Genomic DNA, 24,512 nt, shown 5'->3' on the forward strand with positions numbered 1-24,512 from the left:
AAATTGATTGAGATGAATAATGCTCAAAGAGATCTGCATGCAATAAAAAAGTAAGAGGATCTTCCCCCCCCCCCCCAATCCCAACAAAAAAGAAAAGAATTTATATATATATTTGTGCAAATAACAAATATTAGTTTCTTACCTCATTCACAACATGATTGTAGTCTTGCTCAACTCCAGGAGAAGATACCAATAACATACCTTTTGCTGATTTAGAATTTAGGTTTGAAAAAGTTGTATCCAGTTGGTTGTAAAATAGACACCATAATACTTTTGGCTTTTCTTCCTGTGGTTCATTGCTTTGTTCTGAATATCGAATTAAAACAAGGTGCTGTTGAAAATTTATACAACAGTTCTACCTATTTAACCACTTATTAGATATTGTTAGATTATATCTTATTAGGTCAGATATGCCAGGTTACTAGATATTGTATATACAGATTTCATATATTCTACTGCAGTAGACTCTCACTATAGTAAACCCATAGGGATCACAGGAATAGTGTGCTATAATGAATTTCTGTTAACATAACACTGCAACTATGGTGCTTTTGATGAGAACTTTTCTGTAGTTTGTTCTAGTGTGAGAGAGTCTGTTATAGTAGTGCTTTCTATAGTGAGAATCAATTGTAGTTGAACAGTTAAAATACTCAGTTGACTACTGGTTTAAGGTCAGAAATATTATTTCACTTCACTAGTAATTGCATTACTTGTGAAGTGAAACCCCACCCATACATAGTAATAGTAATAAGAAATCTGGATGAATTTGACAATTCATTTTGGAGTGCAACTAATTATTAATGGTGGGAATTTTATATTAATCTACTTCTTTTAATAAATTTAGTTGAAGCCAACTAATAAATCAATTTCATTCTGGTATGACAGTATGATAAATGTGTAAGAATAATTAGTTTAACACTTAAATATGATTAGTATTATAATAATTACTAAAATAAATAAAATAAGAGATGAGTTTTATATATATACTTTGAAACAATTTTAAAAAACATCAGTATATATATGTGCAATTTATGGTATATGATTCACATATTTCTTGCTATTTGATTAATATATTTATACTATCTGAGTCAAATATAGATCATCATCATCAAATCCCTGCCATGTACCCTCAAGGGGTGCACAGGATATGATAGTACTACATGAAAAATTTAAATCATTACTAACTTCCTATCTACAATTTTCCTCCAAATCAGTCTGTTACTTGTCAAGACTCCAACATTATCAGATCTTACATTTCTATCGTCTAAGGCACTTTGTACCATATCAATCCACCTATTTCTTGGTCTTCCTCTGGGTCGTTTTCCTGCCAACCTGGCAGAGAACACTTGTTTTGCTAATCTTTCCTCGCCCATTCTGTTTAAGTGACCATACCACCTGAGATTAGCTCTGCTAATGCATTCCTGGATGCTGACAATATCAAGTTCTTTCCTAATATCCTCGTTTTTAATATGATATTGCCATTGATGCCATCTGTTAACGCCTCTAATCTTTCTCAGGACTCTCATATCTGCGGTCTCTAGTCTTTGGTCAAGTGTTTTACTTCTGACCCAGCTCTCAGATCCATAAGTTAAAACTGGTTTGAACACAGCTAATTTAGTGTTCCGACTAATTTCTCTCTTATTCCATATGAATTTATTCAGTTGACTTCCTACTATACCAGCTTTGTTGATTCTGTTGTCTATTTCTATATTTAATTTACCATCTTCACTAAAAATCGTGCCTAAGTAGCTCAAATGTTTTTCTTGTTCCACATGTTCTCCATTCTAGTTGACATCACAGTTGACATTTTCAATGATTCTGCCTATTTTCATTGTCTTTGTCTTTTTATTGCTGACCTTCATACCACATCTATTACAACAGTTATTCAATTTAGTCAGTGAATCTTGCAGACTAGTAGCGGATTTACTTAGAAGTATAACATTGTCCGCATAAAGCAAAAAACTGCCATTAACATCTCCAATTTTGATATCATGTTTAATACCACTTTCCTTCATAATGTGATCCATATAGATAGTGAATAACAGAGGGGATAATGTACATCCTTGTCTGACACCAGATTTAACATTAAACCATCTTTCTGTACTTCCTTCAATTCTAACTGCTGACTTACAACTCAAATAAAGACTAAGTATTGCTTGATATAATGCCCCATATAACTGTATCGTATTGAATAGCTTCTCTCTTGGCACCTTGTCATATGCCTTTTCCAAATCAACAAAACTTTTCTTCCACAATTCTTCTCAACCGTTTCTCAAGTATATTTGCATATATATTACCAGGAACACTCAGTAGGGAAATACCTCTGTAATTCTCACATTCAGTTTTATTTCCCTTTTGATATATGGGTACTATGAGAGCTCGACTCCAATCATTGGGAATTCGTCCCTCTGTCCAGGCATTCTGAACTATGCAGTGCCTGTAAGACTTTTATACCACCATACTTCAGCATTTTCTGGTTGAATTTCATCTACTCCTGCTGCCTTTCCACATTTCAAGCCTTTGATGGCTTTTTCTACTTCAAGTATGGATATGTATTCCTGACTGCATGCCTGAGCAGTGTTTTTTACCACTGTGCTGTCCTCACTGCTTGTTTCATTTAGCAGTTTTTCAAAGTAATTACTCCATACTTCAAGGATATCTTTTTTCTCCCGTTTTCATGTCCTTTATCATCTCTAACTCCTTTTACAGCACTCTTTCCTCCATTCCTAAGCTTCTTCAATAACCTCCAGAATATTTTGCCACCTTCTTGATATTTATTTTCTATGCTCTTGCCAAAGTCCTCCCAAGACTTTTGTTTAGCTAGTTTTACACAGTGTTTAGCTTTCTTACATTTGCCTCTGTATTCTCTAAGAGCACAAGCTGACGTATTTGCCAGGAACTTATAGTCAAATATAGATAACTATATAAAATATTGTTCTTTTTTAATTAAAGTAAGGCTGGAACAGGCCAAGCTAAGCCTAAATCCTCAACAAGCATGATGATGATGTTTCATTTGCATAACAAGCTTTGAGCTAAATGAAACATACAACAGCTGTTAAGTAAACAAGTATAGGCATCATCCAGAGAGATTCCAGCTTGCACCTAGATGTTATGTTTTTGGAAAGCCACATTTGTATCAAAGCAAAAGAATAAAAAAAATTAAAAAAAAAAAAATAGTTATCACAGTCACACAGACATCTCATTGGATTGATCCAATAAAGCCAAATTTAACATTGTGTATTTGTGTTCTTAGGCATTATGATTGGGATAACTCAAAGTAAGTTTGATGGCAGTCTATTAAGACTATTACCGGTTTAGTTTAGTAATAGTTTGATTTGAGTTAAATGACTGGTATTGTCTGTAGATTTTATCTAATGGGATTGTGCAGTTCAGATTATGTTATTAGAGCAAAACTTGGTCAGGTCAAATTCCAGATAATTGTTGTGGAGCTCTAATATTACCTATCTATAAGAAGGGAAATAAAACAATGTGATAATTACAGAGGAATTTCCCTAGAGTGATCCAGATAAGATTTATGTAAACATACTTGAAGTGAGTTATGACAAATTGTCAAAGATAAATTTGGTGAAGAACAAGCTGGGTTCAGGCCAAATAGAGGTTGTTGTGATAAAATTTTCATTTTAAGACAAACAGATGAGAAATCATTGAAATATAACAATGATCTATATTTAAGTTTTGTAGATCTGGAAAACGTATGTGACAAGGTTCCACGTTCGAAATTCTACAATTATATGGTAAATGGGACTTTGTACTGAGTGATATTCAATCTATATTTAAGTTGTAAGTCAGCAATTAGAACTGAAGGAGACATAGGAAGATGGTTTGATGAAAAATCAGATATGAGACAAGGGTACAAATTATCTCTACTGTTATGCATCAATTATGTGGATCACATTATGAAGGAAAGTGGCATTAAATCTGATATCTAAATTGCAAGTGTTAATCTCAGCTCTTTGCTTTATGCATATGATGTTACTATTAAATAAATCCAATACAAGTTTGCAGGATTCCTTAACTAAACTGAATAATTGCTTTAACAAATATGACAAAAATCAGCAAATAACTAAAACATTGTTATTTTAAAAACAGGCAGAACTATAGGAAACTAAACTTCAACTGCATTCTGAAAACCTATAGAACAAGTATAAAATGTCAGCTATTTTATAGGCACAATTTTTAGTAAAGGTGATATATGTATGGAAAGTAGCAAGGCTGGTATGATGGGGAGTCAAATGAATCAATGGAATAAGAGAGAAGTCAGAACACTGAAATAGCAGTATAATTTCTCACTGATAGCTGTTTTACATACAACTCACTGATAGTGGTTAGAAGTAAACAGTTGATTAAAGACTGAAGACTACAAATATGACAGTTCTGAGAAAAATTAAGGGAGTAGCATCAATAGCAGCATCGACTGATATCCATGGTGAAATCATATTAAAAATGATGTTAGGAAGGAACTTGACATGATTAATATTCAGGAATGTGAGTAGAGCTAGTCTTAGATAGTATAGTAAAAAATTCAGAGGAAGACCAATGTAGGTGAATTGATGTTAGAAGTGTCATAGAAGACCAAAACATAAGATCTAACAATATCAGAGTTAGCAAATAGCAGACTAATTTGGAGAAAAACTGTTCACAGGAAGTTAGTAATAATGTAAACTTTTCATGCAGTACTTATCATAGTCGGTACACCACTTCAGGATATATATCATGAATTTAATGTACAAGAATTTAGATGTACAAAACTGAAATACAGATCCTTATCATATTCCCTTGATTTCTGAATTATTTGCCTTAAAGTGAAAATCTAATCCTCACAAACCCTATTTGGCCTGAACTCAGCTTGTTCTTTCCAAAGGTTATCTTCCACAATTTTTTTTTTGTTATCCTCTCAAAATGTGATTACACGAATCTTACTTGGAACACCCAGTAAGGAAATTCCTCTCTAATCATCGTATTTAATTTTATTTTCCTTTTTATATAAAAATGGGTACTATGAGAGTAGCCACTGTAAAACCTTTATATCTCCATAATTATTTCTTTTCGAATATCATCTACTCTAGCTGGCTTTTCACATTTCAGGTTTTGATGGCTTTTTATTCCTCAAATATAGATATACATTCCTGAATGCAGTTCTCTTGAATAATTTTTACTACTGCTCTTTTATTTCTTGCTTTGTTTAGCAATCTGTCAAATTTATTCTATGAACATCTAGAATACCATCATTTTCAGTTTTCATGTCAGTTTTTTCTACAACTATTTCCATGGTAGCTTATAATAACTAAATTCCCATGTTTTCTAAACCCACTAAAACACATAGTGGCTATCAAACATTCCTTCACAGTTCAACTACAAACACAAACACACACACAATTTAAAAGTATTTATGTCAAACATGTGTTGTGTAGATTGTTTTTGTATGCAATTCCTCCACTGAAGACCTGTTCACAGATTTGGTCACCTGGGTTTCTTTGGGATGAGGTGATGGCGAGGATTCAGAAATTAGTCACCAAAATGGTGACAGGTCTATGGAATGCTCACTACAAGGATAGCTTGAAGGTAAATACATTGCAAAGTCTAGCTTATGCAGAAAAGAGGGGATATGATAGAAACTTATAAGAAAACTTTCAATATATGATGAATGGGAGGAGGAGGAGGAGGGAAGAGCTATCACTCTCAGGAGACCATCTAAGAGCATAGTTAGTATAGGCATGAGGGCTAGATTTTTTGCTTGGAGAGTGGTGAATGACTAGAATGGATTTCCAGAGGTGACTGTGAGTGCTCTATAGGCCTATGGTGATCATATGTCTTTTATTTAAGAGGACAGTCCTTTAGATTTATTTATTTTTCTAAAATGGCCATTTTGTCCTTTATTTTGGGAGATGAAATAGTAAAGTGAATATTGATGGCAACATATTTAAAGATGCAATTCATAAATTTTACCAAACCTGCATTGATTATTTAAATAACTGGGACAGCTCTTTCGTAGAAATAGAAGTATTTGAATGGGTCCTACTACGAGAAATCCCTCTGTGGGCGAAAAGATCGAGGAAAGCATTTTGTTCATTTCCAGTCACTGGAACTTAAACATAAATGACTGCGAACTATTTGATGAAGTTTCGTGTATTAAAAGTTATGTCACCAGCAAAAAGATCAAAGAATGGTGACAAAATGATGAGTCCTGTCAACGTAGATGGGTTGAAAACTTTAAATATTTCACAGATAAACATGCATTTTTTAAAAAGATTTTAAAAATCATTGAATTTTGCTTATGTCTCCCTGGATCTAATGCCCCACATTGAACAAGTATTTTCATTGGTGAACAATATGTGGAAAAAACCCAATTAAAAATCGAAACATTGAAAACATGCATTTATACCAAATGCAACATTGGATTCACGACATTACATGAATTGTATACAGTTTTATGAATTTTTAAAACACAAACCTGATTTATTAAAAAAAAGTTCATTCTTGTGAAAAGCATCAAAATTAAATTTTTTAAGTGATAATACAATTGTTTCAAATGTATATATGAAATAAAATATATATGCTTATATTTTATAATAAATGTTATAAAGCTTTTTAGTTTTAGTGAAACAAATAAATGCAACCTGCTGTTTTTTATTATGAAATAATTTCTGATTTGTCTCCATATTTTCTCCAAAAAAATATATGGACACCGTATCTATAGCCAATCAGAGGTATGATAGGTATTGTGTGAATAATGGTTAGTGTGATGCGATGAGTCTTCTGAATCTATGAAGTGTAATAATAATATTTTTATTACACAGTTAAGTCATGTATTTTCAAAACTCTAAAGAATTCTTATTTATTACAAGTGTTATATATGATTTTAATTTTTTTTGTGTGTGTATTTAAAGCTTCTTATACTGTTAGCATATTCTTTCTAAATATATACCCTTTTCTTACAGAGAACCTCTGTAAGAAAAGGGTATATGTGGAACTACAAGGTGGGGGGGGGGGGAGTGTGATTATGAAGAGCTCAGGAGACAGCTTGCAGGTGTAGCATGGAATGAGGAGTTAGCTGGAAAAGAGATCAATGCAGCTTGGGGGATTTTCAAAAACTATCTAGTAGATGCAATGTCTAAATGTATTCCAAGGGTGAGAAGGTTAAATAAGGAAGGTGTGAAATGGATGAATAAAGAGATTAAACATGCTATAACAGAGAAAAAGGGCATTATGGAGGCAGCATAAGAGAAGTGGAAATAATCAATTCCATGAGGACTACAAAGACCAGGCAGGTGATTTGGTTGGTGAGGGTAGCTAAAGAGAGGTATGAACAGCAGTTAGCTAATGAAGCCAAGAAGAATCCTAAGGAGTTCTTTCAATATGTAGCCAGAAAAAGAAAGAATGATTAAGGAAGGATGACAGTGATCGGAGAAAATGGTATAAAGACAGCTATTGCAGAAGGTGTAGTGGAGATACTTCATGAGCATTTCATAAAGGTCTTTCAATGTTGTGAATGTGACTTCATGGAGAGATTGAGAGCAGTTGATGATGGGGAAGAGAGACTGACTGTAACTGAGCAAGAGGTGTATGGGGGAGTTGAGCAAACTAGATGTAAATAAGGGACTTGATAATATATCACCACATATTCTGAAGGAATGTGCCAGGGAGTTGATGCCAGCCTTGACATGAGTCTAGTCAAGTTCCTAAGGAGTGGAAGATTATGCCATTTCACAAAGGAGGTGACAGAACTCAAGCATCAAACTATAGGCCTATCTCTGTGTCAAGTGTTGTAGTTAAGTTGTTGGAGAAGCTTGTGAGAATTAGGATTCAGAATTGGGTTGACAACAATGGTATTATCTTTCATGGACAGCATGAATTTACTAAAGGGACGTCATGTTTTAGTAATCTATTTACTTATTACAATAAGGTGACTGCTTTCATGGACAGAGGAGAAGGATAAACAGTAATATACTTAGATTTTGCAAAGGCTTTTGATAGATTACTGCATGATAAGTTGATAGTCAAAGTAGAGCAGATGGGGTTGGATATTAGATTAGTGCATTGGACTGGAGACTGGCTATCTGATAAGTATCAACAAGTTGTGTATGGGGGAGCGATATCCAGGAAAAGGAAAGTTACTAGTGGTGTGCCTCAAGGGTCTGTTTTAGGGCCATTGCTATTTAACTTTTATATTATCCTCCCCGCCCCCAACCGGCCACGACGTCTATAGATGTCCAGATAAATCTGGATATGAAGCTCTAAAACCCATTGAATAACATGGATAAGAAGTGCAATTTGGTGTCACTATTTCATCCATATTGGCCGGTAGGGAGGTTAATGATATTGGTGAAGATTTGGATGGAGATATTTAGTTGTTTGCAGATGATGCAGAGTTGGGACGAACCATGAAGAGTAGAGAAGATGTTGTGGCCTTACAAAAGACTTGAATAAATTGAGCAATTGGGCATGGGAATGGGAATATGAGTTCAATGTTGCAAAATGTAACGTTTTAAAATTTGGAAAACAAAAATGGGAGCAGAATTTTTGCTTGGTGAGGATATATTGTCGGAGGTGGAGGAAATAAGAGATCTGGGGGGTGATAGTGGATAAGGATCTGAAATTTAGGTGACACATAGCCAAAATTGTGAAGACAACACAAAGACTTCTGGGAATGATGCAGAGGACACTGACTTGTAAAAGTAGGGAGACCCTTCTTCCATTGTATAAGGCTTTGATTGGGCCACACATGGACTATTGTGCTCAGATTTGGTTACCTGGTTTTCAGAAGGATGAAGAGATGTTGGAAAGGGGTGCAGAGGTGGCTGACTAAGGTAGTCTCTAACCTTTGGAATGTCGAGTATGAGTAAAGATTGAGAAGATGCAACTTGCAGAGTCTGGTGGAGAGGAGGAGGAAGAGGAGAGATATAATAGAGACCTACAAGTTATTAAGGGGGTTATTATAGGATCAATGCTGGAGAGGTTCTACAGAAAATGCTGGGAAATCAGGGGAGAACCAAAGGTCATCCCTGGAAACTGTATAAAGAGGGTCTGAGTAGGGGAGTGAGAAGCAGGTTTTTTTCATGCAGAGTTGTGAATGATTGGAATATGTTGCCTGAGAGTGTGGTGTCTGCAGAGAATTTGAGTATGTTTAAAGCATGGTATGATGAGCCGTGTGTTTGATAAAAGGACATCCTAGATGAGTCTTTGACTCCATGGGGTCTTGGGTAATAATAATAATAATAATAATAATAATAAATACTACTGTTTCTTCGAAAGAAGAAATATGACATGCTACCAGCTATTCTCTTTCACTTCTCTAATTCTATCACCCCCCGCCCACCATTGTTATATAATAATATATTTTCAGTTTTTGGAGGTGATATGCCTAATGCACAATAAATGTGAATAATCAAAGAACAAAACCTTACCAAACAATGGCTGAAAAAGAAGCTCTACAGCAGGAAGGAGATCATCTTTTGCAGTACTGCCTTCAACACACTGACATATCATGTGAACAACATCTACATAAAATAAATATATAATTATCAAAAATCTCTTGCTTTCTAATTAGAAAAAAGCTATAATTAGCACAAGGATATTTGTATAATGATTCTATATTTAAGAAGAATAGCAGATACATTCTTTTCTGAAATTAAATTTAGGAAAATAGAAGAAAACTAAATGAAAATATTCACAATGCTAACGAGGCTTCATTTTAAAACAAGCTATGATGAAATTTTCATTACAACAAAAAAAGACGCCTTCTTCTCAGAGGAAAGCACTTATGCTTTTCTCAAGTTCTTTCGCTTCTCCAACCTTCAGAGTTAAAGCATTTCAAGACCAGCTTTGACTTTATAAATATTAAGAATTTAACTAAAATTTTCTGAACAATTTTACTCATATTACTTGTTTTCAATCACAACATATGATACAATTTTGCATATATTTTATGAGCAGCAGTTTCTTCTTGTCATCATCAACTTCCTGATATGTACCCTCAAGGGGTGTACGGGATATGATAGTACTACATGAAAAACTTACATCATTACTAACTTCCTATCTACAATCTTCCTCCAAATCAGTCTGTTACCAGTCAAGACTCCAATATTATCAGATCTTATATTTCTACCTTCTAAGGCACTCTTTACTGTATCAATCCACCAATATCTTGGTCTTCCTCTGGGTCTTTTTCCTACCAACCTTGGCAGAGAACACTTGTTTTGCTAATCTTTCCTGGATGCTAACAATGTTAAGTTATTTCCTAATATCCTCGTTTTTAATATGATATTGCTACTGATGCCATCTGTTCACGCCCCTAATCTTTCTCAGGACTCTCATATCTGTAGTCTCTAGACTTTGGTCAAATGTTTTATTTCTAACCGAGCTCTCAGATCCATAAGTTAAAATTGGTTTGAACACCGTTTTGTACACAGCTAATTTAGCGTTTTGACTAATTTCTCTCTAATTCCATATAAATTTATTCAGTTGATTACCTACCATACTTTTTCTTCTTTATTGATTCTGTTGTCTATTTCCATATTTAATTTACCATTTTCACTAAAAATCATGCTTAGGTAGCTGAAATGTTTTACTTGTTCTATAGGTTCTCCATTCACAATGCAGTTGATATTTTCAATACTTCTGCCTATTTTCATTGTCTTCGTATTGTTATTACTGACCTTCATACCAAATCTGTTACAAGAGTTATCAATTTAGTCAGGGAATCTTGCAGACTTGGACTGGATTTATTTAGAAGTATAACATCATCTGCATAAAGTAAAGAGCTGAGATTAACATCTACAATTTTGATACCAGGTTTAATACCACTTTCACTCGTGATCCATATAGATAATGAATAACAGAGGGGATAACTTTTATCTGACACCAGATAAAAATCTGGTGTCAGACAATGTCCTTGTCTGACACCAGATTTAACATTAAGTCATCTTCCTGTATTTCCTTCAATTCTAACTGCTGACTTACAACTCAAATAAAGACTAAGTATTGCTTGATATAATGCCTCACTGACACCATATAACTGTAGCGTATTGAATAGCTTCTCTCTCTCTCTCTCTCTCTCTTGGCACCTTGTCATATGCCTTTTCCAAATCTACAAAACTTAAATACAGATCTTTGTTATATTCCCACGATTTCTCAACTATTTGTCATAAAGTGAAAATCTGATCCTGACAGCATCTATCTGGCCTGAATCCAACTTGTTCTTTACCAAGCCTCCCTTCCAAAATCCTTCTCAACTGTTTCTCAAGTATGCTTGCATAAATCTTAACCAGGAAGGTTAAGATTTATGAGTTACAGAGTATTTCACTAAGTAGGGAAATACTCTGTAATTCTCACATGCAGTTTTATTTCCCTTTTTATATATGGGTACTATGAGAGCTCTACTCCGATCATCTGGAATTCGTCCCTCTGTCTAGGCCTAAACTATGCAGTGCAGTCACTGTAAGACTTTTATTATCCGAGCATTACTGGTCGAATATCATCTACTCCCACTGCCTTTCCACTCCCCAGGCTTTTCATGGATTTTTCTACTTCAAGTATGGATATGTATTCCTGATTGCATGCCTGTTGAGTGTTTTTTACGACTGTGCTATCATCACTGCTTGTTTCATTTAGCAATTTTTCAAAGTAATTACTCCATACTTCAAAGATATCTTTTTCACCAGGTTTCATATCACCTTTGTCATCTCTAATTCCTTTTACAACACTCTTGACTCCATTTCTGAGCTTTTTCAACAGCCTCCAGAATATCTTGTCACTTGATATTTATTTTGTATGTTCTTACCAAAGTCTTCCCATGACTTTTGTTTAGCTAGTTTTACACTGTTTAGGTTTCTTACATTTGTCTCTGTATTCTTTAAGAGCACAAGCAGACTTATTTGCCAGGTACTTTTGATATGTTTTCTTCTTTTCCTTCACTGCCTCTTTAACTTCCTGTATCTACCATGGAGTTCTGATTTTTCTATTCCTTGCAGACAACCTCACCACATGCCTCTCTGGCTGAATCAATCAATGTTTTCTTCAGGATTTGCCACTGAATTTCCAAGGTTTTGTTCCTGTTCTCAAACTCTTTCATCTTTCTTGAATAATGTTTATATATTTTAGTCTACAGTTCATATCTGAGAGTTGCTCAACTTTTATTTGCTTAAAAACTTTCTTACATGTTATTCTTTTCAATATGAAATTCAATTTTATCATGCTCAAGACTAAATTTCTTGCTGTTTAGTTCTTAATTTGGTGATTATTGATTATGCTGGCCTAGTTGGTCAAGTGGATAGCATCTCTGCTCTCAAACAATCCGTGAATGTACTATGAGCATAGATGTTTGTGAATGTCTTTAGGTGGTAGACAAATTTCAATGCTCAGTGTAAGACTATTACATTAAACTGTAAACCAAAGTAGCTTGAAAATTTTCCATTTTTCCATTATTTTGGTTTCTAAAGCAGTGTTTTTAATTATCTAATCCTCATCCTACCTTTAGTAATATATTTTTACCATCTTTCATGGGTCAGATTCACATTAAAAATTACACAGCAAAAAAAAAATAATAATGCTAATGAAATCTGGTCTGTTAAAAAGGGAACAATATATACATAAATACATTTAAGCTTACTTTAATTTAAATCAGGAACGTAAAAGGTTATTAATTTTAGGTTTAACTTAGATGCACTATCAAAACACTGTACAAACTTATGAGATTTGTAAAGTTAAATGCAATCTGAATAATTTTCAATACAACCAAGACTATATGACATTTAGACGTTCAAAAAGTATGAATAGGTCATCATCATCATCATCATCATCAAATTCCTGCCATGTACCCTCAAGGGGTGTACAGGATATGACAGTACTACATGAAAAACTTACATCATTACTAACTTCCTATCTACAATTTTCCTCCAAATCAGTCTGTTACTTGTCAAGACTCCAACATTATCAGATCTTATATTTCTATCGTCTAAGGCACTTTGTACCGTATCAATCCACCTATATCTTGGTCTTCCTCTGGGTCGTTTTCCTGCCAACCTGGCAGAGAACAGTTGTTTTGCTAATCTTTCCTCTCCCATTCTATTTAAGTGACCATACCATCTGAGATTAGCTCTGCTAACGCATTCCTGGATGCTGACAATGTCAAGTTCTTTCCTAATATCCTCATTTTTAATATGATATTGCCATTGATGCCATCTGTTCACGCCTCCAATCTTTCTCAGGACTCTCATATCTGCGGTCTCTAGTCTTTGGTCAAGTGTTTTACTTCTGACCCAGCTCTCAGATCCATAAGTTAAAATTGGTTTGAACACAGTCTTGTATACAGCTAATTTAGTGTTCCGACTAATTTCTTTCTTATTCCATATGAATTTATTCAATTGACTTCCCACGATACCAGCTTTGCTGATTCTGTTGTCTATTTCTATATTTAGTTTACCATCTTCAGTAAAAATTGTGCCTAAGTAGCTGAAATGTTTTACTTGTTCCACAGGTTCTCCATTCACAACACAGTTGACATTTTCAATGATTCTGCCTATTTTCATTGTCTTTGTCTTTTTATTGCTGACCTTCATACCATATCTATTACAACAGCTATTCAATTTAGTCAGAGAATCTTGCAGACTTGTAGCGGATTTATTTAGAAGTATAACATCATCCGCATAAAGCAAAGAGCTGACATTAACATCTCCAATTTTGATATCAGGTTTAATACCACATTCCTTCATAATGTGATCCATATAGATAATGAATAACAGAGGGGATAATGTACATTCTTGTCTCACACCAGATTTAACATTAAACCATCTTCCTGTACTACCTTCAATTCTAACTGCTGACTCAACTCACAACTCAAATAAAGACTAAGTATTGCTTGATATAATGCCCCATTGACACCATATAACTGCAGCGTATTGAATAGCTTCTCTCTTGGCACCTTGTCATATGCCTTTTCCAAATCGACAAAACTTAAATACAGATCTTTGTTATATTCCCATGCTTTCTCGACTATTTGTCGTAAAGTGAAGATCTGATCCTGACAGCCTCTATTTGGCCTGAATCCAGCTTGTTCTTCACCAAGCTTTTCTTCCACAATTCTTCTCAACCGTTTCTCAAGTATACTTGCATAGATCTTGCCAGGAACACTCAGTAGGGAAATACCTCTGTAATTCTCACATTCAGTTTTATTTCCCTTTTTATATATGGGTACTATGAGAGCTCTACTCCAATCATCGGGAATTCGTCCCTCTGTCCAGGCTTTCTGAACTATGCAGTGCAGCCACTGTAAGACTCTTATACCACCATACTTCAGCATTTCTGGTCGAATATCATCTACTCCTGCTGCCTTTCCACATTTCAAGCCTTGGATGGCTTTTTCTACTTCAAGTATGGATATGTATTCCTGACTGCATGCCTGGTCAGTGTTTTTTTAGCACTGTGCTGTCATCACTGCTTGTTTCATTTAAAAGTTTTTCAAAGTAATTACTCCATACTTCAAGGATATCTTTTTCTCCCGTTTTCATGTCACCTTTATCATCTCTAATTCCTTTTATAGCACCCTTTCCTCCATTCTTAAGCTTCTTCAACAACCTCCAGAATATTTTGCCACCTTCTTGATATTTATTTTCTATATTCTTGCCAAAGTCCTCCCATGACTTTTGTTTAGCTAGTTTTACACACTGTTTAGCTTTCTTACATTTGTCTCTGTATTCTGTAAGAGTAAAAGCTGACTTATTTGCCAGGAACTTTTGATATGCTTTCTTCTTTTCCTTCACTGCCTCTTTAACTTCCTGTGTCCACCAGGGAGTTCTGATTTTTTTATCTTTGCACACAACCTCACCACATGCCTCTCTGGCAGAATCAATCAATGTTTCCTTCAGAGTTTGCCACAGAATCTCCAAGGTTTGATTCCTGTTCTCAAACTCTTTCATTTTATTTTCAATAATATTTCTGTATTTTAGTCTACAGTTTACATCTGAGAGCTGCTCAACTTTTATTCGCTTTAAAACTTTCTTACATGTTATTCTTTTCAATATGAAATTCAATTTTATCCTGCTCAAGACTAAATAGTGATCACTTCCAATTTCAAATCCTCTGTACACTCTGGTGTCCTGCACCAGGGAGAAAACATCACTATCAACAATAACATAGTCAATGAAGTCATAGTATTAATAGGTGTAGGGATTAATCAATGTATAGTCTGTTAGAAAATGGAATAAAATGAAGTTGAGGGAGTCAGTAGATGCCATCATGATGTTTTATCAATCTGAAGGGATTCTACAACTATGGTAAGAGGAATTTAAAATATATTCAAGAAAATTTGTCAGCTAGCTTTATTTGAATTATACAAGAGAAAAATGCAAAAGTGACCTACATTTGCTATACTCAGTTCTATTCTAATGTCAATGGATTCTGAACACGTTTTTTTTTTTAAATCAAAAATATAAACCATCAATATCTGGAATTTGAAGAATGTTTTATCATTATCACATGTTTCTGACGGTCCTGTATATCAAGCGTTTTAACATTATTGAAAATAACTCGACAACTCTTGGTGAGGGGGGCTTTTCTACAAAATTTTTAACAAATGTATGTATACAATGTACAACGCATTCTAGTAGCAAGGCTTATACGTTGGTCAGACATAACTGGTGATTAGTTTACGGAATTAACAACGCATATAAAGTATATTAATTAAAGGTAACTTTAATGAATAACTTCTATATTTCGGCAACGTCAGATTGCCATCTTCAGGAACATAAAGATTATAAAGAACATAAAGATGTTAGTGCCTGCGTGCACATACCATATCTTTATGTTCCTGAAGATGGCAATGTGACGTTGCTGAAATATAGAAGTTATTCATTAAAGTTACCTTTAATTAATATACTTTATATGCGTTGTTAATTCCGTAAACTAATCACCAGTAATGTACAACGCAGATGGCATAACCTTGTTGAAAGTAAACCAGAATGCAATACTATGCCCCGGTGTATCCTATGTCCTGTAGTGTTGAGTTCTCAAGGCCGGTTTGCCTGCTTTGCAGGATGAAAAACCCTAGGATAAACTGGGGGAAAAAACCCTACTGTCCATGCCCAAGACCGACTAACTTGGCTATGGTTGAGGAAGATCCTTCAGCTACTCACATCACTGACAGGAATTGAACCTAAGACACTCCTTCCCCGGGCACATGGTTGCGAAGCGTACAGCCACTAGGCTAACCGTGTGGACTCCTCTTGTTTTAAATGAAGTTAAACACTTAAAAAGTGGGTACTAACTTATTTTGCAAAAATAAGTTAAATCACAAATGGTATTTAACTTCATGCCTCAAACAGTTTCTGCAGTCAACTCATACTATAGTGAACTTAGCAGGCATAAAAGGAACAGTTTGTTACAGTAGGTTTGCAAGAGTGAATTTTCTTTAGCATGGCAGTAATACTTTAGTTTTAGTTTGTTATAGTGAGTGAACTCATTATAGTACATGTGTGTTATAGTTATCAGCTACACAAGAATGACATGACTGCTTCTGCAGAAGCAGTAAGGACAGAACTAATGTCCAAGTTTGACATTCTAATGTTAGATAAAAAGTTTGCAGGTGTTAGGTTAGTCTTCAAATGAATGTCTCTGAGATTTCTAATAATTCTTACTGTGGTTTAGGAATAGCTTCACTGCTACTGATAACATCAAAAAGAGCTTCTCTTTCTCATAACATCTATGTAGCACTTTGGTTTTCTTCCATCTAATCCTGTGTGATGGGCATCTAAATTGTAGTACAGTAGTCCCGACTAGCCAAAATGATGGTGGTGGTGATGATGATGATGGTACATGTACTTATGTTCTCCAATGAACAGATACTTCTGTATGTCCATAGTAAGCCAAGTCACTGACACAAGGACTTGACATGTGATTTGAACATTGTAGGATGAGCTTATATTTATTAAGCATTTGTTGTATATTTTGAAGTGTCCCAAATATAGAGGATAAGGATAGTTTAGCTGCAGTCTTGTTTTTGTGTCAGGAAAGGCTAGGTAGCACAAAAGTTTACAAGGCTGTCTTTGTTTCACTGAAATATAGCAAAGGTCAATATTTAAGGCACTGGTTATGGAGCACCTTGGGACTTGGAAAATTTGAGTTCTGCAAGGTTTGTCAAAGAGGAACAGAGTGGTGTACTGTTATCAGTATAACTATAGAAGGATTTCAGGTCAGTGAGAGAAGGTGATCTATGTATAGGAGGAGGAACCCTGGCACAAGTATAGAACCCTTCAGAATTGAGGAATTCTGAAGAAAGGAAGCCATTCTTATACATAATAAATAACGGAAAAACTCACGTAGAAATATTAATTAATAGTATAATTTTCGCCTGTGTGTCACAGGCATCTTCAGTACAATTAGGCACAAAAATTAAACACTAACTGACAATTCCAAAAAGCACCACCTAAGTAGCTGGTGTAAGATAACTAAAAAGGTCAATAACTTTCCTAAAAAAAAAAAAAAAAAAAAAAAAAAAAAAAAAAAAAAAAAAAATTAATACAATAAAAAGTTAGGAAAGATTAGCTGATTTGTAAAGTACTATCTCCCATAAAGGGGATAGACGTAAGCCGTCGGATCTGTTTAAGTTAGGAGAATGAAGTAGAGTTTCACATGCTTCTTTATAAAGGCGTTCCATGAGAAACTGACTTTTGTGGAGAACTCTTGTCTTTCTCCAATGAACTCTGTGTCTAGTGAAGGTGGCATGTTCTGCAAGTCCAGACTTTTCAGGTTTAAAGTATTCAATATAAGATTGGTGTTCTTCTAGCCGAATGGAGGCAGATCTTCCCGTTTGTCCGAAATAACATAATCCACAAGAGCACGGAATCTGGTAGACACCTGGATGATTAAGATGTGGAAGCTTGTCCTTTGGAGAAGCGAGAAAGGTGGAGATTTTTCTAAACGGTCGAAAGGCAACAAAAATATTCAGTGGTTTTAAAATTTTTGCTATATGTTCACTGATGCCTTGTATATAAGGGATGGTAATGCGCGTTATTTCCTCTGTGTTTGAAGAGGGAGACATATTAAATCTACTCAAAGTTCTTTTAATGAAGCAATTCTTATAGCCATTAGATAGAAAGGAAGAAGTTATATATCGTATTTCTTTCTGTAAAAGATCGTCTGTAGAACAAAAGGAGTGGGCCCGATGAACCAGTGTTTTAATAGTTCCTGCCTTTTGACTGGGATGGTGATGAGATTCCGCATGGATATAATGGCCTGTATGAGTCTTCTTTCTATAAACTGAGAAATGTAGGTTACCATCTGGTTGGCGAAGAATTAGAAGATCTAAAAAGGCTAACTGCTTATTTGATTCTACTTCTAGGGTAAACTTGATCCTAGGATGAAATGCATTTAACTTATTGAGAAATAAGTTAAACGCATTAAAAGTTCCAGTTAAAAGTTCCAGGTGTCTACCAGATTCCGTGCTCTTGTGGATTATGTTATTTCGGACAAACGGGAAGATCTGCCTCCATTCGGCTAGAAGAACACCAATCTTATATTGAATACTTTAAACCTGAAAAGTCTGGACTTGCAGAACATGCCATCTTCACTAGACACAGAGTTCATTGGAGAAAGACAAGAGTTCTCCACAAAAGTCAGTTTCTCATGGAACGCCTTTATAAAGAAGCATGTGAAACTCTACTTCATTCTCCTAACTTAAACAGATCCGACGGCTTATGTCTATCCCCTTTATGGGAGATAGTACTTTACAAATCAGCTAATCTTTCCTAACTTTTTATTGTATTAAATTTTTTTTTTTTTTAGGAAAGTTATTGACCTTTTTAGTTATCTTACACCAGCTACTTAGGTGGTGCTTTTTGGAATTGTCAGTTAGTGTTTAATTTTTGTGCCTAATTGTACTGAAGATGCCTGTGACACACAGGCGAAAATTATACTATTAAATAATATTTCTACGTGAGTTTTTCCGTTATTTATTATGTATAGTTATGTCTACTCACGGTTTACCTCTTTTAAAACTTATTGCTGGAAGCCATTCTTATTCAGTTTGTGCAACAGTTCTAGTACTTCCTCCTCATCCACACGAGTTTCCTCATATGGTAAAGAGATTGCGGTGAATTTAATGTTGCATATACCTAAATGGTATATGCAACATTATGACTTAATTAGTTGAACAATCACTTCTGCATCAGTCACCCACATACTATCTGCATTCAGTAGTTATTCTTTCTTTTACTATAAGTGTTTTTTTTTCTGAATCCTGCTTATTCTGGAGGTTAAAAATCTAGTTTGTTTTGTATTCTGTTACTAATAATTTTTGTAAAATTTCTATTTATTGTTAGAAGGAGACTGATTGATTAGTAATTTTTAATATCTTTTCTGTCTCTCTTTTTTAAAAACTATAATAAGGATAATATTATTCCAACTGTTTGGTATTTTCTTCTGTCTTAGGCAGGATGTATAAATGTTACTTAACATAGTTAAGAAATAAATTCCTTTAAATATCCACTAATGTACTGACATTCCTCTTTAGTTTCCAAACAAAATCTCTTTTTTAGTATGTGTGATAGACAAGCAGTGAATACTATGAATTGCTGCAAAAATATTATTTCACTACTATAAGGATATACAAGACATTTTACCACTTTTCTAACTTCAATATTCTTTGTGAAGACCTTCATAGATAGTTGCTTTAACTGCTGATCAGTAATGAGGATGCTGATGAATACTAACATTAACAGCCTTTGTGTGATTTTGTTAGTAGTAATACAGAAATGTAGCTATTACAGCAAATCATTAAAACATTTTGTAATGAGGCCTTCATAAAATAATTTTCTTTCATGCCTATTTTGAGCCAACCTTACTACATCCAGTGTTGCAAAATCTGTAAGTGTTTGTGTGTGGTGGTGGGGTGGGGAGGGGAATAGAGGATACTGCCATCATAACTGCAACTTCAGTTGGATTTTTAGAAATAACACAAACACTTTCACAGTTCTCTAATCAATGATGTAACACAATAATTAACCTTCAAGGATTGTTTATGTTTATATGTATCTTTACCATCCAGGACAACAGCTACTACTCTGCCCAAGCATTTAATATGTAAATACAGTCACAAAGCAGGAACTTTATTTAGATATCTTGTGCTTTCAAGTTCAGTAATTTTCCTATCCCTCCCCCCCTTCTTGCAACCTTGGGTTTTTTTTTTTTTATTTTGAGCAGCCTATGCCAATAATTTCAGTACAATTTGGAGATTAAAAAATTAGTATTACAAATGTAGTATTTAGAAAGTTCATAATATTTCTTTCCTGCATTTGGAAATGTTTACTACTATTCTACAGAATATGCTACACAATGAATATGCCATGTAGTTTTTGGATGTTTGTGAAAATACTAGTGGTGGTGGTAGATAGCATTGGTGTAGATGATGATGATGGTAGTTGCAGTTCATTGTATAGTTGGTGGATTGAGTGCCATGGAGGAAGTTTGGTGGAAGAATAGATATATATATAAGAGGGACAGACAGTCTCCAAATTGAATGCATTTGGAGTCTGGAGAAGTTATTTGTTGGTATGAGATCTAACAATGAGTCAGGAAAACTACATGATGATGGAAGAAATACAATAATCTATAAAAGTGACAAAGTTTTACAACTGTGTTAATGATATGAATGTGCTAAATCATGGAGGTGATTATGATGAAAGAATGATAGTATATTCATTTGGTTTGGACTTATTTAATATGTGCAAGGATGTTTGCATAAATGAGATATTAGATATGAACAAAGATTTGCAAGGTATCTTAATTGGATCACGCAGACTACATAGGTCAGTTGACAAAAAAAGCCTGGAGGTAACTATGTCTGTGCACAAATGCCACAGGAGTATTAGGAACAAAGGGAGAGAGTTTGTTGCCTATGTGAATATGCTGTGGCTTCAGGGGCATATACACTAACTAGTATCAAGTATTAAAGGTAGCATATTTTTAAGATGGACTCAAAATATCATTAGCAGCCCCCCCACCTAGACAAGGTGGTGGGGGGGGGGGCTGCTAATGATATTTTGAGTCCAGTTAGGATAGAAAATGATGATTGAAATATTAGTAACAAATGCCCATGTATCAATGAACTTGAAGGTGTATGATGTGAGGCAGAATCTAATAAGATGTTATTAGATTGAGGGGGGGGATTGCTGATGATTAAAGGCACAGCCAAATCAACTGGATGGGTTCTAAAAAATTAATCATCATGGGTGACTTTAATTATCCAAACACTGATTAGATAGTGGCAAAATGTCATGAAAAGAATGAAGGTGAATTTGAATTGTAATGAGACAATTTCCTTGAGTAGAATGTAATAAAACTTGAGTGAATGAGTGTTAGATCTGATTATAGTGTCGGGGGGGGGGGATTCAGTAAAAGAGGTGACTGTTGATAACAGCAATAATGCTGCACTGACCTGGGAAGTGGCTAAGTATATGAATGTTCCCATTTGGAAAAAGAGAATACTATATTATTCTTGTAGCATTGGTTGCTTGCTAGATGGGGAAAGATATCAATAGTGCATGGGAAGCATTAAAAAAAATGCAATATTGGAATATGTCCCTAGTTTGAAGAATAAATAGAACAGGAGTGAAATGGATATGCAATCTTAAGAAAAATATAACTGCAAGGAATACTGTGTACATAAGGGTGACATCATATATAATTTTTTTTTTCTATATGGCTCCCATCCATGAAAAGTTATTATAAACATATGGTACATTTGTACCATGCGTGGGCTAAGGATTTTTTTTGTCATTTTTATTTATTTTTACATAGTCTGGAAACCCAGCTCTAGAGACCAAACATGGAACTTTTTTCAAGCCACTTCAAGCTTCCAATAAGCAGGGTGGTGGTCTCATGCCAGGTGATGAAATTCATCTCCCACCTCAAGACAATCACAAACATCCATGGCAAGATTCGAACCCAAGACCTGTGTTGGTTGGAGAGCAGGTACACTAGCTACTCGGCCAGCCAGGCTGGCTATACATGCAAACAAGAAAAATGTACCTAAGTCTGATTATGAAAAAAGCAAGCTAAAGACAACCTAAAATAATTCTGTCAATATGCTGCAAGTAAGAGTAAGAATGAATGCGGAAGAATAACTATTGAATACAGATGGTAGTAAGAGGTGCCAGATGCAGAAGAGATTATCCTAACTAATGAATGTTCAATTTGCCGAAGGCCATCAATCTGGTGTCTGCAACACGGAGCTCAATGCTACTTCTACGCTAAATGCAGAAACTCAAGTATGGGGGGGGGGGGGGTACTAGAACTGTTGCATAAACTGAATAAGAATTCAGCAAGAGAGTCTTTGATGGGATATCAGCATGGATGCTAAAAGAGTATTCAGCTGAACTGGCTATGCCTTTGATCTGGTTGTATAATAAGAATCTCAGAACAATAAAGATTCCACAGGAGTGGAAAGAATGCATGATAATTTCATTGTTCCAGGGTAGTACAAAGACTGATGTGTCAGACTATAGACCTATCAGTATCTCTGATGCTGAATATTTTGGAAATGATGGTAAAAGCTCACATACAAAAATGGAATGACAGAGAATCTAAGAGAAACTAAGGGAAGATCATGTTTGAATAACTTGAGCACATTTTATGATAGTTATGGCTGAATGAAAATGGTACATGATACTTTTGGACTTTGCTAAAGCTTTTGACAGTATGCAACATGAAAGGATGTTGCATAGGTTGGAAGATATGAGATGGATCATAAACAAATCAGCCTGAATAACAGGATGGCTGACAGATATCAAAATGTGGCATGAGTCTGCAGGATTTAAGGTAATCACTGGTTCAGTCTTTGGTCCATTGTTATTTAATCTTTACATTAATGACATTGGAAAAGATGTGACAGGAGACATACAGCTGCCTGCTGATGATGCTGATAACATTGATTAATCAATGCTAGTAAATGTAAAGGTATACAATTTCGTGTAATGAAATATCCAATGGCGTATTATAATAGTGGGTTTATGCTAGAAGAAATTGATCAGGCTATGGATCTCGAAGTTTTAGGAGAGAGAAAGTTGAAGTACGGGGGCCATACAGCAAAGAATGTAAATGCAACTCAGAGGACAATTGCAATGCTGAACAAACGTTGACATGTAAAGGTAAGGAAGTCATTTTGCTGCTCTACAAGGACTTGTTATGACCTCACTTGGACTACTGTGTTGAGACCAAGAGATCTGGTTTCTAAGGATACAGATACGGATACAGATGATATTGGAAATGGGGGAACGTGAATTATGGGAACAGACTGAGAATTTATGGACTGCAGACACTGACAAGCAGGAGACAGAGAGATGATACGACAGACATCTTCTATCATAAATTCCCTCTGCTGGCTTGGTTGCTCGAGTGGTTAGCGAACCCATTCTCCAACCAACAGGTTCTAATTCCACCTTGGGCATAGATGTTTGTGATTGTCTTTATTTAGGTGGAAGATGAATTTCATCACCCAGTGTGAGATCACTTCCCTGCTTATTGGAAGCCTGAAGTGACTTGAGAAAAAAGTTCCATGTTTGATCTCTAGAGCATGGTTTCTGGACTATGTAATAAATAAACAAAAATACAAATATATTAAAAAAAAAATTACCAGCCTATTTTTCTACCCACTGCAGGGTGAAGGCCTCTCCCATTGCAGGAGGTTTTGGGTCTATTATTCCCATTGTGACCCAGTCCATATTGGGAAAGGGCAATGGGCAATCACGAATATCCATGCCAATGCAGGATTCAAACCCGCAACCTCTTAGCTGGAGGGCAGATACGCTAACCAGGCTGGCTGCACAAATATATATATATATATATATATATATATATATAAAATTGGTAAAAATAGAGGAAAAAAAAAAACCCTTAGTGCACCCAGTACAAAATATATGATAAGTTTCCAAATAACCTTTCATGGGTGGGTGCAACATAAATATATATATAAAAAAAAAGGTTTAATGACTATTACAGAGAGAAAAGATGACAAGATATATTTAACAAGATACTACTAGTTTACTTTTTTAGATGTGCTGAGAGCATTAAAATCTCAATTTTTAGAAAGCCTACTCATACTGACAGATACCTTCATGCTTCCTCCCATCATTATCCCCCACAAAAATGTGGTATTATTTCCACTTTAGCCCACTGAGCCAAATCATTACTTACAGAAGAAACAGAAATTGAAAATGAACTCCGTTTTCTTAAAAAAACGTTTATTAACAATGGTTTCTCTCCAAAGAAAATTGACAAATTTCTTTCCCCCAGGCACTCAACTACTTCTGAAGATCCCTCTTCCCCAAGAGCCTTCATCTCCTTGCCTTATATCAGCTCTCTTTCACCAAAACTGGCAAAGATTCTCAAGAAATTCAACTTCAAAACGTGCTTCACTACGCTTCCAAAACTTCGTTCATTACTTTGCAAACATAAACAGAAACATCTTCCTACTCAGTTTCCAGGAGTATACAAGATTTTGTGTG

At 35.0% G+C, this 24,512-nt stretch overlaps 1 protein-coding gene across 1 annotated transcript in view; it reads right to left on the reverse strand.

Annotated features, from left to right (window-relative positions):
• Window positions 1–24,512, reverse strand: part of Rep (Rab escort protein) — a 246,581-nt gene that overhangs the window by 16,311 nt on the left and 205,758 nt on the right. Inside the window, exons 14-15 of the mRNA XM_090395371.1 lie at window positions 9,426–9,518; window positions 143–306 (exon numbers count right to left, since the gene is read on the reverse strand). Of these exons, the coding sequence (XP_090251497.1) occupies window positions 143–306; window positions 9,426–9,518 (257 nt within the window). The remainder of the gene's footprint in view (window positions 1–142; window positions 307–9,425; window positions 9,519–24,512) is intronic.

This window comes from Typopeltis vanoorti, chromosome 7, assembly GCF_054136105.1.
Source record: "Typopeltis vanoorti isolate ZY-2024b chromosome 7, IOZ_Tvanoo_1.0, whole genome shotgun sequence".
Taxonomy (NCBI): domain Eukaryota; kingdom Metazoa; phylum Arthropoda; class Arachnida; order Uropygi; family Thelyphonidae; genus Typopeltis; species Typopeltis vanoorti.